At 40.8% G+C, this 16620-nt stretch overlaps 1 protein-coding gene across 2 annotated transcripts in view; it reads left to right on the top strand.

Moving 5' to 3' along the window:
* Positions 1–15232, top strand: part of GCLC (glutamate-cysteine ligase catalytic subunit) — a 32429-nt gene extending 17197 nt beyond the window's left edge. For both annotated transcript variants that reach the window (XM_061989585.1, XM_061989586.1), the window contains 12 exons: positions 493–551; positions 642–778; positions 3671–3745; positions 4604–4720; positions 5597–5735; positions 6269–6381; positions 7026–7118; positions 7847–7951; positions 9946–10027; positions 10122–10225; positions 10329–10449; positions 13549–15232. In XM_061989585.1, the coding sequence (XP_061845569.1) occupies positions 493–551; positions 642–778; positions 3671–3745; positions 4604–4720; positions 5597–5735; positions 6269–6381; positions 7026–7118; positions 7847–7951; positions 9946–10027; positions 10122–10225; positions 10329–10449; positions 13549–13754 (1351 nt within the window). In that variant the 3' untranslated portion in view covers positions 13755–15232. The remainder of the gene's footprint in view (positions 1–492; positions 552–641; positions 779–3670; positions 3746–4603; positions 4721–5596; positions 5736–6268; positions 6382–7025; positions 7119–7846; positions 7952–9945; positions 10028–10121; positions 10226–10328; positions 10450–13548) is intronic.
* Positions 15233–16620: the final 1388 nt, after the last annotated feature.

A 16620-nucleotide genomic window follows, 5' to 3' on the forward strand; every position in this document is an offset into this window, starting at 1 on the left:
ACAAGATGCTACTGCGAAATCCCATGGCTAATCACTTCCATCACAGTTAATCCAGCTCACACTCAGGTATGTCACAGCAACTTCTCAGCATACTCAGTAACTTGCGCAATGAATTGCATGTAGTCTGAGAGGGATTTTCACAGTAAGGTGAGACTTGGGAGAAGGAAAATTCATTCAGTTTAAAAATTCAGCATGCCTTTTTACTTGCCCTTGTGTTCCTCGTGTCAGTAGCCTTTTACTTCTGCCTGTTCTGTCAGCATGGTACTGTGAAGCCCATAAAAATAAGCCTGACTTTGCTGAGGAAAAAAATTAGTGCTGTGTTTGTTACAGTCCATCTTAAACTAGGAAATAGTGTGTCCTGGATGAGAATGCTTAAAAATAAGTAGAAAGTTGGCATTCTGAAACCCTGAGGATTGCCAAGAAATAAACTGTAGAAACCTTTGTGTGAAAGAGAAACTTTCATGTATTTCAGCACCCTTTTTTTTGTTGCAGTACACTGACCAGAAACATCCGGCACCGAAGGGGAGAGAAGGTTGTGATAAATGTACCAAGTGAGTACATCCCATCTTTTTTTTTTCTTTTTCAAAATAGTTGTTCAATGTACTGGTCTGGGTTACTGAGTACCTACATTTTCCACACAGTATTTAAAGATAAGAACACACCGTCACCATTTGTCGAAACGTTTCCTAATGATGATGGAGAAGCAGCAAAGGCAGCTAAGCCAGACTACATCTACATGGATGCTATGGGCTTTGGAATGGGAAACTGTTGTCTTCAGGTAAAATGCTTTTCACAGAATCACTGAATCTCAAGGTTTGGAAGGGACCTCGAAAGATCATCTAGTCCAACACCCCTGCCAGAGCAGGACCACCTAGAGTAGGTCACACAGGAACTCGTCCAGGTGGGTTTTGAATGTCCCCAGAGAAGGAGACTCCACAAACCATCTGGGCAGCCTGTTCCAGTGCTCCCTCACACTCACAGTGAAGAAGTTTTTCCTTATATTTCTTTGGAGCCTCTTATGTTCCAACTTGTACCCATTGCTCCTTGTCCGGTCATTGGACATCACTGAGAATAGCCTGGCTCCATCGGTCTTCCCCTAAACACTTCCCTTTTTAAGACATACCTTATGTCTAATTTCTCTATCTTAATTCAGCTGATGCATTTTCACAGTGGCAAGGCAGGGAATAAAACATAAAGTTTAATCTCATCCCTGGTAATCTGGTCTAAAATGCAGCCTTGCTTGCTTGCATTAAGTTTATTTTCTGCAAATATTGAAATGTAATTGGATGCCTTGCTGAAAGGATTTCTTAAACTGGTCAAACCCTGTTTGATCAAGCACTTTTTCTGGAACCTCCAGCACTTTTCAAGTGTGAAAGGTCATCTTTCACTGTGGTCTTCTTTCAGGCATGACCAAAGGACACTATGGGAATGGAAACTGAATTGTCTTGTAGGAATGTGTGGGATTTTTTAGTCATTCATTTTGGGTTTTTTACCTCTTACCCATTCTTAGAAGAGCAAAAGCAAGGAACGACTGGAAGTCGTTGAAATATGTCAAAAATAATTAGCTTTCTTGTTCTGTGTAATTGCTTTTTTATTTACAAACAACATGACCTCCTTTATAAAAATTCTAGTTCTTATTTTTAGCTATCTGCTAAGAAGTCTTCTTCTCATTGCCTGTAGCATGAACCTACCAAATTCATGGGGGTAGCTGTCTTATGTTAACTGTGTTCTGGGAGACGTTCTTGGCTTTGTTTTTTCCCATTAACACATGTCTACTTTTTATTGTTTTCATTCATTTGTCTGAGTTATTACCTTAACAGTATCCTCTACTTAAATGCAAATTCTGTGTCTTGGGAGTGCATTAATCCTTTCAAAATCTATTTGCTTTAAATGTTTATCATAATAACCTGATGCTGGGGGCTGATGCCTTAGGTGGTAGCGATGTATTTGACTGTTGATACAAATCTGCCTGTTGCCACTGCCATTTCAGAGGCAGAGCTAGGAAAAGGCTAAGTGTTAAGAATCTAGGGGATTAAAGGAAATTCTCCAAGCTCTTCTTGGTTCACAGCAGTGGCAGATATAACTTCGATCAAAGCACTTCCCTTTGAAATTGAGAAACTACAAAGACTGGATAAATAACATGTTCTTGACAACAGCTAAGAGTGATTCCTCGTTGTTAAGTGTAAACTAGGGAAAATCTGATGAAGCAGTAAAGTGTATGTAATACTGAGTGGTTTTACAAGAGTTCAAGTTTAACATGGCCTGTTTTGTGCTATCTCTCATAATGACCAATAAACGAAATACAGTCTTATTGTTCAATCATTGTATGAATTTGTTTAAAAATATATTACATTTCTTTTTAAGGAGTACCATTTTACTATTTCCTAGTCTTGTAATCACTGGTCAATTATATATTTGGTAGCCTTGTTGTGAAAGGGAGGATGAAAACAAGGGTGGGAAGTGCTATCAGTGACTACTTGTTTATCAGCTGATAATTCTTGATAATTAACTAGAGGAAAACACTTCCTGTTTTCTGTAAGGTAGTACGCATAATTGCTTTGGGGGTTGTTTTTTTTTTCTCCCAAGGAACAAGGTACAACTTGATTTGATATATTCCCAAGGTTAAAAACAATGTCCTGATGAGTTCAACTGGGACAGCCCACAGCAGTGGTGGGATGGGAGGTGATGCCCTGTAAACACCAGGACAAACCATGATGCTCCTACGCAGACCGTATGTTCCTATGCCTGCTGAGCCTTGTGCTCCAGGGTGCTGCTTTCTGCAGTCCTTGTGGTCCCTGCAGCCCTCCTCTGGAGAACACTGACATGGCCTTTTCTACTGTAATGGGATGTCTGACTTGAAACCAGGTTGAATACCAGATTTAACGTGATTTGGAATGAAGATACAAGGGAAGGTGGCTATCACTGTGTCAGGGGAAATGGCGCTAGGCATCCTGTGTGCACGCTGCCCCAAGGCAGGCTCCCTAGCACTAGAAGACAAAAACTAGTGATGAGAAATCATACTTACTTAAGTGCTTCTCTGGAAGAGAAGTAAATAATCTGTTTTTTTCAAAGTATAGTTTGGAGTTGGTTTTTTTTCTTTGTAGATGCTTGTAGAATAGATATGGAAGAAATACTTTTGCTATTACACACCCCTTTTTCTAACTTTGGATGTTTTATTGAATGGTGGCTGCAGTTTTGAAGACACAAACAAAAGAAACACAAGCAAATCTCTTATTCTTCCTTCATACACACACCCTACCCCACCCTCTGAAATAATTTAAAAAATCCACTGCTGATTCCACCAGTGAATTCAGCAAGGGCTGGATTTTGCTACGATTATAGAAACTGGTGATAATGATTGTGTCAGGAGGTTGGGACATCCTTTTTTTCTATGGTATCTAGCAACAGGACAAGGGCTAATGGGATGAAGCTGGAACACAAAAATTTCCACTTCAATATAAGAAAAAACTATTTCAGTGTTCAGGTGAGGGAGCCCTGGCACAGGCTGCCCAGAGGGGTTGTGGAGTCTCTTTCCTTGGAGGTCTTCAAGACCTGCGTCCACACGTTCCTATGTGACCTGATCTAGGTGAACCTGCTTCTGCAGGGGGGTTGGACTAGATGATCTCTAAAGGTCCCTTCCAAACTTATCATTCTATGATTCCTCCAACAGGTGACATTCCAGGCTTGCAGCATTTCTGAAGCAAGGTATCTCTATGATCAGCTAGCCACGATCTGTCCCATTGTGGTAAGTAACAGACTTGCTCTTCATTGTGAAAAATCTACTACATGTAAAAAAATATAGTCAAAGGAAACCCTGGGTGCTACTCATAAACTTGGTATTCTGGGAGAATTGTCAAGTCTCTTGCTAGGTTGTCACATAAGCAGTATAATGTATTTAATGTCCAACTGACACTACATTAAACAGATAATGTCAGATGATATCTCTCTTTTGTCCTCTGCCTTTCTTCCCACATACACAAGACTCTTGTTGAATGATTCTGGAAACACCTTTGGGGCAGTTTTTCATGAAAACAAGGCAAGCTCACTCCTTAAGATGAATTTTTCAGCTCTGGTCTTGTGTTACAGTTTCAGCCTCAGTTGTTTAAATCTGTCCCTTTCGTAAGCACGTGGCCCTAAACAGATATTTATGACAGGTATTACAAAAAAATCAAGTATTGGTGTAGTGTTGGTGAGCAGGCCCAGCTCCGAGTGAGGTACGTTCCAACTGTGTCGCTAAGGTGCTTGGCCAAACAAAAATAAACAAAATTGCATGATTTTCAGGTGAACTTTGAGAGTCTTGGAAGTGTGTGAGCAGAATACTTACTTCTATCTATATCATCTTTGTGTTCCTTATATGCTGATCTATAGAGATAATAAATTTGGAGGGCGTCAAGTGCCTCTTCTGTGATACTAACCCCTCACCAAGGCATTTTCTGGAGACAGCAGATGGGAAGTTGGCATTTATATAGCCTTTGGCTATACAATAACTGAAGTATACACCTTAGTAACTTCCAGACCAGCAAGCTTCCTTTTCCAGTTGTATTTGTTTGACTTTGTTTTTGATTCCTCGGCTTGTTCTTCATTTTCATCTGTTTTATTGCAGATGGCGTTGAGTGCTGCATCTCCGTTCTACAGGGGCTTTGTGTCTGATATTGACTGTCGCTGGGGAGTAATCTCAGCATCTGTAGACGACAGAACACGAGAAGAGAGGGGTCTAGAGGTAAGTAATGTTAGGTAGTACAGGTCTAGTTTTTTCCAGGCAAAAAAAATTACATCTCCTTTAGCATCAAATTCTGCTTGTGCTCATCAGAATCCCTAATGAGAGAGAACACAACAGTCTTTGTGGTAAACGTGAGAGATGGCGTAAGCATTTGCCTCGGTTGGAGAGTTTACATTAACATATGCGTGGTTTTAGTTAGATATGGAATCTCATTAAAATCCCACTGATTTCCCCACAGCTTGCTGAAAGAGTCCCCCTATAATAAAACTCTGCAGTCTGTGCTTGAGCCCAAAAAGCAAAAATTGCTTTGGGTTAAATAGCTGGCGCTGCTGAGTAATCCAGTAGTATCAACTAGAACTATGTGAGAAGAGCAGTTGTCAGAACTTGACCTTAAGGAGTTTCTCGGAGTAGGAATTAGCATTCAAGACACTTAGAAATTATAGAAAGTAAGAAAATAATAAATAGTTTTAAAACCCTGCTTGAAATATTTCTTGAATACCCATTTTAACAGCATCTCTCAACAACGTAACACATAGTGAAACTGTATTGGTATGTGTTGTATAGTTATCATAATGCTTTCCAGGTACTTGGGGTAATGGTATATTGCATCAGGACAATGTTTCCACTTTTAGAGAATTCTAGTCTGTGTGTGGTGACTGTTTTTTCGCTCAGATACATACGTCTGCAAACAAAATAGTCGTGATTCTTGCATTGCTTTATGTTAAGCCTATGTAAGACTTGTGCTTGAATAATTTTAATTGAGGCTGTAGGGCTTTTTAAACAGGATAATAATTCTCACATAAGTGTCATTAGTGAGCAAAACTTAGGTAACATTGTTAACAAGCTGTTAAAATATTGTATTCTTAAATTATATAGCCACTGAAGAACAACCATTATAGAATCAGTAAATCCAGATATGATTCCATAGACAGTTATCTATCTGAATGTGGTGAGAAATACAATGACATTGATTTGACAATAGACAAAGATATCTACGAGCACCTAATAAAGGAAGGTAAGTGTTTGCTTCATTATGAGCAGGTTAAGAATTATGCTTGCAGTGTGTGGGGATATTTTCCTTTTTTGTTGGTGTTTGTTTCAATCATTGTGCATTCCTCAGATTGACTCCTACTCAGGGAGTGTCTGTGTGGTGTGGTCTTGAGATTTTTTTCCTTTAAAAGTACTCATTTGTTACAGAAACTTTCCCTAATTCCAGTTTGAGAAGCGCAGTGTTTGATGCAGTAACGTTTTATCTTTGTGGAGAGAGCAGAGTTGCCTTCGGAAACATGGCACAGAGGTGCAACAGGAAGAATGGCAGCACCAGCAGTATTCAGCTGTAATTTCAATACAAGAACCTGTTCTGTTGGGTTTTCTCTTCAATCGCTTCCTTCCTTCCTTCCTTCCCAAAGTCATCATTTAAACTTGAACAGGATGTGGTGGGTTGAGATAGCCTTGCAGAGTTGGATGTTTTCAGTCTTGTGAAACAAATAATTTCATAGAGCCTGCTTTGCTATGTGTGAATTGTTTGTTTGAATTTTCATTTTGTAGGTATTGACCACCTTTTGGCACAGCATATTGCACACTTGTTCATTCGAGACCCATTGACATTGTTTGAGGAGAAAATACATCTAGATGATGCAAATGAGTCCGACCATTTTGAGGTTATGTCTGATTTAGAGGAATTCAATGAATAGATATATAAAATTGCTTATTCTTCATAGTTCTGCTTAGTTGGAGGATGGTTATATTAGCTAAGATAGTTTTTCCTGGATTTTTTACTTTCAGCATGTGACTTTTCAGTTATAAGTGCATTTATTTGTTTATCATTTATTTTAGGAGAGAGTGGTGGTTTGTACTTTAAGCCCAATAAAATACAAAGAGCCTAAACTGTAGCTACATATATAAGTGCCGTGGGCAGCCGTGTCTTTTTTATGGCTTCCTAAAAACTATTTTGCATTATATTTACATGTAAATGTGTCTCTTATACTGCTTTATGAAATAGCAACTATGGTAATATTAGGTATTTTTAGTTTGGGATGCATCAGCTCCTCCTAGAAAAAGTCAGCTAAAGTATCTGATGCGTAATCCTCAAACAAAATAGGATCAGAAAGTGTGACGTATTTGCTCTTAGGACGGGTGGTCGTACTGTGGATTTTAGAAAGTGATGCCACTTCATTTGGAAGTGTTTTTCTAACCTGAAGGGCTGTCCCAGGGAAAATGTTAGGGCTCTAGTTGTCTGTTTGTTTTTCTTTATTATAGAATGATGCATGCCTTGGTTATGACAGATTTTTCCTGTGCTTTGCAGAACATTCAGTCTACAAACTGGCAGACAATGAGGTTTAAGCCCCCTCCTCCAAATTCAGATATTGGATGGAGAGTGGAATTCAGACCTATGGAGGTAAGGAAGGCGTCAGTATGCACAAAAGCACATTTCCTTTTAAGTGGAAAAGTACCAGACATTTTGCAATCCTGTATCAAATCCTTATTACTTCTGCTGTGTTTTCTCCCCTCTGAATTGCTAGATGCAAGTGAAGTGGACAGCGGTGTTTAATCAAACATGGGCTGTGGGAATGTAACTGACAGGAGAATCTACTATGGCACAGCAAAGCATGCTAGTGGATTTGGGGTGATGGGGAAGGGAATTAGGCTTGTATCAAAGCAGCAGTAAACAATGCCCCATTTAGTTTCTAGGGACTGTATTTCTCTAGTACTTTTCCTGGTACTGAACAATTCCACTGTCACTCTTGTTTTTCACAAGTGCTTTTATTTTATAGCCAGATATTTCTGAGCTCTCTGAGCTTAATCCCTTTAAAGTGCAAATTTAAAAGCTATTATACATTAGTGATTACACAGAGAGCCTGAAGGTGCAGGTTATTAGGTAATCTTTTGAAACACAAGTATGTGCTTTGGCATTGGAATAGAAGGTTGAGTTTGAAGCGTGTGCATGCATTGTGCATTTGAGGTCACTGCTGAGGCAGCTTGTGCATTGCCATCTCTGATAGCAGAGTGTATGTATACCAACATGAGCATTCAACTCAAACAGTTTTAAACTCTCCCAGATACTTGTTTACTTCCAAGGGTGTGTTCCCACTAAAGTGACTTAATCTCTGATCCTGTCTTGTCTAGGTCCAGTTAACAGACTTTGAAAACTCTGCATATGTTGTGTTTGTGGTACTGCTAACCAGAGTGATTTTGTCATACAAACTGGATTTTCTCATTCCTTTGTCCAAGGTAGGTGAGAAAGATCAGATCTGTTAGAGCTAAATTCAGCATATTTGCACTGTCTGGTTTTTGTCTTCTGCAAGCTAGGAATTAATGTTTGTGCCTTTACAGATCAGTCATTTTTATCTTGCATTGAGTTTTCATCTGTACCTGTACTTTGAATCAGTTTCAACTCTACAGTATTAAACAAATACTTTACTGCTCTCTCATGAAATTAAGCTTATAGACAAATACTCTGGGAATTTCTGTGGTGCCTGACTACTGCAGAAATGGTGAGAAATACCTTTGTCACAGGATTGTTTTGAGACTGGGAAAGGGCATATTCCCACCATTTTACCTGTGGGGAAAATAACCTATGGAGGAGAAAATAAAAACCTCAGGTCTCCCCTTGTTATTCTCTATTTTGTTTATGTCTGGTGGAGAGGGAAAGGAGGAATTCGGTGTTGCAGAGTATTTGAGTGAAAATGAATGCCCATGTTTCTGGTCACAACTCTGATTTATGTTTAGACAGACCAGCCATGCAACATGTGCTTTTTCCTAATCTTGTTCTCACAATAGTTAAACTATTTTGGGTGAAACTGGCCTCACATGTTTCCTGAGGCGCCTGACATCTTCAGATGTCTTTTTAAATGAGTAGTCCTGCAATATTACAGGTAGCTTTAAAGCAGGTCTTGAAGCGCAGAAGGCTTTTGGCAGACTGTGTACTAGAAAATACTCCCAGCCCTGGCTACAGCATAGCTGTAGTATCCTGAGGCTTTTCTTCCTGGTTTTAATTAAAGCAGAGAAAAAATAACAGTAATCATGCCATATACAGTTAGTGTGATTTCTGGAAGGAGAAACTCTTCCTGGTGTCAGGGAAGAAGTTCAGACTTCATAAATAATGCAGCAATTGAGCCCTTACATTGTTGCTTGGAATGTCTCAAAAGCACAGAATTTTAAACTAATGAACACTGGTTTAGACTCAAAAGGGTCAGGAGCTGAAAGAACCTGAGCAGAGTTGGGGAGCTGGCAGTGGGCATAGAATTGCTTGAGCTCACCAAACAATTTGCCAGGTAATGCTACACAGAATTGCACAACCATTGGTAAGCCTGCCTCTTTAAGGTAAAATAATAGGGATTTAGGGGGCTAATCTCTCACTAATCTTTGGCTGTCTCACTGACTGCGGTTGGCGCTCCTGTCAGCGAGGACTGGAGTTCTTTCAAGCTTTCAAAGCAGCCTGTTGTGTAAATAGGTTTCATAATACAAAATGAACAAAACCATACTTTTGAAAACAAACCTTGGAAAGGTAAGAGGTGAAGATTTTGTGTTGCCTTTAATTAAAGAGCAAGTGAACAAAAATAAACAAAGAATTCAGCAAATTGCATCCCTTCCTCTGAAGACAACATGCAGCTTTCAGACATAAGCATTACTGTGATATTAATTCCCTGGGAACGTACCAACCAAAGATTTTGGACAAAATCTTCCACCCAGAAAGAGCAACGTTTGTACCATTTGCAGAGCGTATATTTATTTACTAGCAGTCTATCTAACTAACATGTTTGGGTGTGGAATAGACACAGCTTTAATTCTGTCTCTGAAAATTTGTTTGATACAGTGATAACTCTTCAAAAGACCTTAATGGTTTTGTTAATAAGGAAACTATGGCTAGGGAAATGACAATTTTCTTCTGTACTCATTTAAATTGCAAGGAAGTCTGCCAGATGGGCTGCAACCTGTTAATCACAGCTTTCCTGTGTTTTTGTCTGAACTTAAAAGATTAGCGTAGCGTGTTCTAACATAATACCTTTTCTGCTGGAGACCTAATTTTGTGAACATCATCCCTTTGTGGTTTTGCCCAGGATTCCTGAAGAGTGAAATAAAACTTACCTCCCCAGCCTGGCCTCATGTGATGAATTAGTAAGAAACACAGTAGATGTTTCAACTAATGAGACCAAAATGTGAGGGTCTGAGAGAACCCAGATTTTCTAAAATGTCACAGACCTCTGAAGTACTTCTTTTGCCAGGTGGATGAAAATATGAAGGTGGCCCAGAAGAGAGATGCTGTCCGGCAGGGAATGTTTTACTTCAGAAAGGACATTTGCAAAGGTATCACAGCAAGCAGTCAGACTAACACTGTCGTGGATGTTGGGTGCATGTCGTGCCTTCTAACCCTTTTGTCCTTTGCCTTTCACCCCTGAAGGTGGAAACGCTGTTGTGGATGGATGCGGCTCTGCACAGAACGGGAAAAGCACCGATTTGGAGGAGTACACCTTAATGAGCATCGATACAATTATCAATGGGAAGGTCATAGCCTCTTCTGTCTGGAACACACACACTTTCCCCTCCATTCTGCCCTCCCAGAAACCAGAACGAGCGTGTTTTGTGCTGACTCTGTTCTCTTACACAGGAAGGAGTCTTCCCTGGGTTGATCCCGATTTTGAATTCCTATCTTGAAAACATGGAAGTGGATGTGGACACAAGATGCTCCATCCTAAACTACCTGAAGCTAATAAAGAAGAGAGCATCTGGTATGTTTTTGACGCTTTTGCACACTGGTTTTCCTGGAATTTTTTGACCTGGACAATCATTGGGCTGTTCTCTAGTTGTCAGCTGGGTAAAACTGGTGGCTGCTGTGGCTGTCTTGTTAGGTGTTGAACCGTAGGAGCAAAGGGCTGGAGTTTGTTCTCTAGCTTGAATCTGGGTCTGTCAGATTCTGATTGTACATATGTCGTGGTCCATTTTAGAACTTAAGTTAGAAGTAATCAATACAGTTACACCACCCTCTAAGCCGTGATTGTGTCTCCAATCCAAGATTCCTCTTTTCAGCACCACTAACTGCTGTTTTTGCCAGTGTATTGTGCAGTTTGTAGTAGTTTGCACATACTCTAATCCCTTCTGCTTGTCGCTTAAATGTTGTAAGAGTATGTGAGGCAGGGTCTGATAGCCTGGTGTTACTGGTGTGACTCCAAAGTGTGCTGCTCCAGAGCATTTGTGAGGGTAAGTTGTGGTATGCTAGAGCAGAGTCTTTAGCTCTCTGATAAGAAAGCCCTTGTGTAAGCAGCAAAACTCCTTCAAGGCATAGCAAACTAAGCTCTTCCTTTGCATTACCCATGTTGCCTTGTTTTTTGAAGACAGACGGTGTAGTGTCTCTTTATGCTGTTCTTTAAACTGCAGCAGTATAATGAGTGAAAGGTACAGAGAGAGAAGAGAAACTGTCTGGAAGGAAACGTCAGAGTTATGTCAGCCCTCAAAATTCCAATGCTTTCCAAAGAATCCATGGTTTGTTGTTGTTTTTTTTCCCTTCAGAAAAATGCTGTTGAAAAAACAAGCAATGCGTCAATTTTGGAGGCTTGGGATTTTTTTTCCCCAAGAGCTATATAACCTGGGCTTGACCCCATGTGTCACTTGTTCCCCTTCCAAAGCACAACTTTGCTCCTTGCGGAAGTTGTGAGAGTGAGGCAGACAGAGTTTAGGGTTTATATCGTAGCTGGGATGAACTGAGATGGTTTTTTAAGTGATACTTCTTAAGAACCAAAATTCTCAGAACGAAAAGCATGAAGGTATTGTGTTACTGTGACATGGTGTTTCTGCATTATGAGCTTTGGATTATTCGAGTTTGCTCTCAATCTTAAATCAAATGTTCCTCAATGGCAGCCTGTCTAGTGTGAGAGATGTCCACAAAGAGTGGCCAGTTTTCAGATTTCCCTCCTCAGGTGATAAACATGGAGTACTCATAAGAGTTAAACAGTGGCACCTTAGCTGCTGTGGCATTAACCTTGCCCTGACAGTTCATAGAATCATAGAATGGTAGGGGTTGAAAGGGACCTTTAGAGATCATCTAGCCCAACCCAACTGCTAAAGCAGGTCCACGTAGATCAGGTTGCACAGGAACATGTCCAGACAGGTCTTGAAGACCTCCAAGGAGGGAGACTCCACACCCTCCCTGGGCAGCCTGTGCCAGGGCTCCCTCACTCTCAAAATGAAATAGTTTTTTCTTATGTTTAAATGGAACTTTTTGTGTTCCAGCTTTATCCTATTACCCTTTGTCCTGTTGCTTCATCTGTGTCAGTCACATCTTCTCTTGCAGCACAGCTAGGCATTGCCCTCCTAGTCTCCCTCTAGCTGGTGTGTGGCTGCCACCACCCAGTGAGACTACAGGTGTTGTGCTAGGTAGGTGGCAGCTGCTGACCTCCACCAAATATTAGTGAAAGCAAGGTGGGTCATTCCCATCGGGATTTGCCTTACCCCTCTTGAAGCACTTAGGCTTTTGGTCCCCATGGAGTCAGACAATAAGAAATGCCACAATTTTATTCTGTGCTCTTTTAAAAAATGTAATTCCTGTAGTTTTGCATGCTTAAATGCTCTTCACAGCTATTTTGTGATGGGACTTTTAGCTCCTGCATTGTAGGATAATGTCTCACTTTGCAAAATTATGAACATTGATGTTCATTGTTGCTTCTGAACTTGTGATTCTCTATGCCTCACCTCTCCTCTCTTGGAAGTTCTCGGATGCCCTTTGTCAGTCTGTGGTGCCTTTTCCCAATGTACTATGTTCTTGGAGAGGAGGATGAAGGTGCTGCATATTTCCAGGGGTGCACAGGACGGGGGGCAGTTGGGCTGCCTTGCCACTAGCTGACTGTGTAGGTGTGGGCCAGGCTGTTCTCCCCACTCCTTCCGTACTGTCTAATGGCCTGAAGCAGCTCCCAGTCCAACAATGGATCTGTCTCTTGTGAATTTTTTGCTGGGGGACCTGCCAGAGGGAGAAAGAATAATTAGTCAAGGAAGACAGAGCAAAGGTAGCAGGTGAGTTGGATGGATCAACAAGGGCTACCAAGGTGATCAGTGGACTGGACTATCTTTCTTACGAGGCTGCAGGACCTGGGGCTGTTCAGCCTGGAGAAGACTGAGGGAGGACCTTGTTAACACTTAAAAGTATCTAAGGGTGCATGTCAGGAGGATGAGGTGACACTTTTTCTGTGATGTGCAATGAAAGGACTAAGGGTAATGGACAGAAGCTGGTAGTGGAACAACCTTAAACACAAGGAAAAACTTCTTTCCTGTGAGGGAGCCCTGTTATAGGCTGCCCAGGGAGGATGTGGAGTCTCCTTCTCTGAATGTTTTCAAAACCCACCTGGACATGTTCCTTTGTGACCTGATAGAGGGGAACCTGCTTGAGCAAGGGGACTTTGGACTAGGTGATCTCTAGAAATTCCTTCCAACCTCATCCATTCTGTGATTCTATGCACTACAAAATTACTTAAGTTGTTGTAGAGGTGTCTGTTGGTTTGTCTTAGCCAGATTAAATTACATGATTAAGGCTTCTTGCTCTACAGTCTGTGGTAACATCTGTTCCAGCAGCTGCTTCTCTCTGCACTGTGTCATTCCAACAATCTGAAGGTTTGAAGATGGCACCAGATGAGTGGGTTTTAGACTGTCAACACTGCGTCAGCTTAATTATCCCCACAATTTAGCTGTACCAAAAAAAACCCCCAAACTACATACAGGAATGTGTTTCTCATGAAAGTGTAGGCAATTCATTAATTGTGTACGTAGCACACACAACATCAGGTGTTGTTCTGCTAAATTAGATGTCTAAATGGTGATATTTGTCTTCCTCTTGCCCACAGGAGAATTGATGACAGTTGCCCGATGGATGAGGGAATTCATCGCGCAGCATCCAGACTACAAGCAAGACAGTGTGATAACTGATGAGATGAATTACAGCCTTATTTGGAAATGCAACCAAATCGCACAAGGCCAGGCAGAGTGCCCTGAACTGCTGGGCGTAGGATTGAGCAAGAGACAGAGTGGAAACAAAACTGGCTCTTTGTAATGAGTGAATGTTTCTTAAATGACAGAAAGTTTAAGCATTTAAGCAAAGCACTAGCAAAGATACTGTGAATCTGGTAAAGTTTCATGGTATAAAGACCAAAACAGGGATACTGCACTATAAATTGGGCCAATCAGCCTAAATATTCATTTAAGGCATCCTAAAATGGGCATATTCTTATTGTTAAGGTTTATACAATGTACATGTAAATAGTAAAATATTTTTATGATTAACATCAATGTATTTTAATAACATTGTATCTAAAGTTATTGTGAATTAGCTTGTAACTTTTTTATGCTTATTCTAGAAAGAAAAATCGTTCCTGGACAGCTTTGTAAATGTAATGGTACTTGTATATTACATGCATTCCAGTTACTGAATGTTTACTGTAATTTTTTTAACCTGGAATGTGCTAAGTAATCTACCTTATTGTGTAAGAAGAGAAGAAAAAATGCTTCTGGACCTACCTGAGTCACAAATACTACTTCTGCCATTGGGCTTTGGAAAATATAGAAGAACAGGCAAATGCACATGCATCCCATTTGTTAATCTTTACACCAGTTTCTCAGTCTCCACAAGACCCACATCCTCTCATAAACTGGATAAAACTCAGAGGAACAGATCTGTCTTTATTCAGAGAACTTACCTGTCTCCCTGTAACTGTAGTCTTAGGGGAGGGCTGCCATATTCTTAAGTAAACTGTGTTTCCTGAAAAAAGAGAGGAGGATGATTCATCTTTTCCCCACTTCATCATTGGGGTTTTTTTACGCTCTGACATAAATTTGTATCATAGTTCCAAAGTTTGTCCAATGATTTAACAAAAAAGCAGTAACGGGGGCGATGTGATGAAAGAGAGGGCATGAGGACTGAGCCCAAAGCTCCCTTTAGAAAGGAACCAGAGAGAATTGCTCTGGGCTTCAGCACTCCTGAACTGCACTGACCACAGCACAGAACGAAACCCGTGTCTGTTCCTCCCGAAGGTTGAGTTTCTCATTTGTCAGTCATTATTATAAATATTTTTGGCAGCATGTTTATTTCCTATAAAAGTACTTTATGTAGATAGCTGAGGTACCCACATAGCTGTAGCTATGGTCGAATTAATCCCCTCTAGAAAATAGTTATAAGGAAACTGTGGAGTGCACTAATCCTTTGAATTGGGAGCCAGTGCTGGGAGTGACTGTAAAGTATTTAAAATTTAGCCATTGCAACTGTAAATAAAGCAAACTTTGAGAGGCCTTTTCGATTTAGCTTCCTAACTGACTTCTAGAATTGAATTGTATTATGGTTAGGTTATGCAGAGCTTGATGCAAACATAAATACCTGAGGTGTAATGATTTGTTTTGTTTTGTTTTAAAAAGAACTGATGGAAAAACTGCAATGAGGAGATGCACTAAGGAGTAGCTCTTATGTACTGACATTAGACTTTGTTCTGTGTTCAGAGGTGTGCTTTAGAGAATAAAAAGAATGCTCTTTTTTCTGCAGTGGTGAATTTCTTTTAATCAAGATGTAGGCATATGCTGGTTTAGTTTCTGTAATAAGGAAGTAAAAATAAACTCTGCAGTATGGCTTGGTTACCTGCATGACTTGAACTCACATTTTCAGGTGGAAAAAAAAGAAGTGTTGCATACTGGGCTCATCTCATCCAGACTTGCTTTGCTCACAGTGAAACTTCAAAGCTTCTTGGGACTAAGGGCAAAGGGTCTGCCCCTCATGCAACAGAGAAGGCTTTGGCATGGTTGCATCTGTCTCATTGTATGGCATCAGCTGCTATGCTTGCAAAACCCCTTAAAAAAGTAGGATGCTTTCCTGCTCATATTGTATCAACCTGTGTCCTTTTTACCCTTCAGCTGACATTAGATCACCATTCTGCACTAGTAGGTGGCTACTGTGAGTGCTAATTTTGTCATGATGCCTAAAAGCTGTGGCTGGAAGGTTCCCTCTTGAGGTCTTGTATGTGCAAGGCTAGGAAAGCACAAGCATAAAGCTGCTGCTTGTTTGATGTGTCCATGGTTACAGTGTCTAAGCAGCATATATTCGCAGATGAAGGGTTAAGGTATGTGCCTTAACCTGTTCTCGGTGGTGTGGCATGGTGAAGGCTCTCACGGGACAAACCAGAGCTGCTGCAGGGAAGAGAAGGTTTGGAACATACTTAGATGTAACTGTGTGGTATTTGCATCCACTTCAATGGGGGTAAAGCAAGCCCTAGGCCGAGCTTCAGGCTCTGACTGACCTTTTCCAGAGAGCACCAGAAACTCTTCCAGCTTTGAATTCAGGAGTTTTGAATCTGCATGACTGTGGGTCCTGCAGTCATGAAGTGCTTCCACAGAAACCATGACCTTTCCAAAAGCCACATGAGCATTAGCAGCGGAAGAAGCACCAGCCACCCGAGGTGAAATGTAACTGATTCCTTGCCCAAAGACCTTAGTAATGCGTTAGTCATGGCACTTCCCGTGATTGCTAACGTGTTGGCCCCAGTTCAACCGCCCAGTTCAGTAATTTGCTTCATGCCTTCCAGTTAGCTTTAGGCCAGAAGATTAGATGCTGATTTCCAGAGGGCTTTATGCTACAAACAATACTGATACCCAGTTTTCTCTTGAGAGTTAAACTACTTGATTACAAGTGTCTTTATGTCTGGATTATTTTAGCTATGTTTTTACCATGGCCTAAATATGGCTCTTTGTATGTGCACAGAGCTGTGAAGCAATTTGCCTTTCTGGGAGTGGTGCGTCAAGAGCTTCGTATGGTACTTTGCTCCTGCACAAGCAACTTGACCTCTGTGAAATGAGCATCATGCAGCTTGCAGAACCTCTACTGAGGTTACTGGAAAAATTCCCTAAACTCTTGTTTACAGTCATGTCAGTTAATATTT

Source organism: Colius striatus, chromosome 2 (genome assembly GCF_028858725.1).
Source record: "Colius striatus isolate bColStr4 chromosome 2, bColStr4.1.hap1, whole genome shotgun sequence".
NCBI classification, from domain to species: domain Eukaryota; kingdom Metazoa; phylum Chordata; class Aves; order Coliiformes; family Coliidae; genus Colius; species Colius striatus.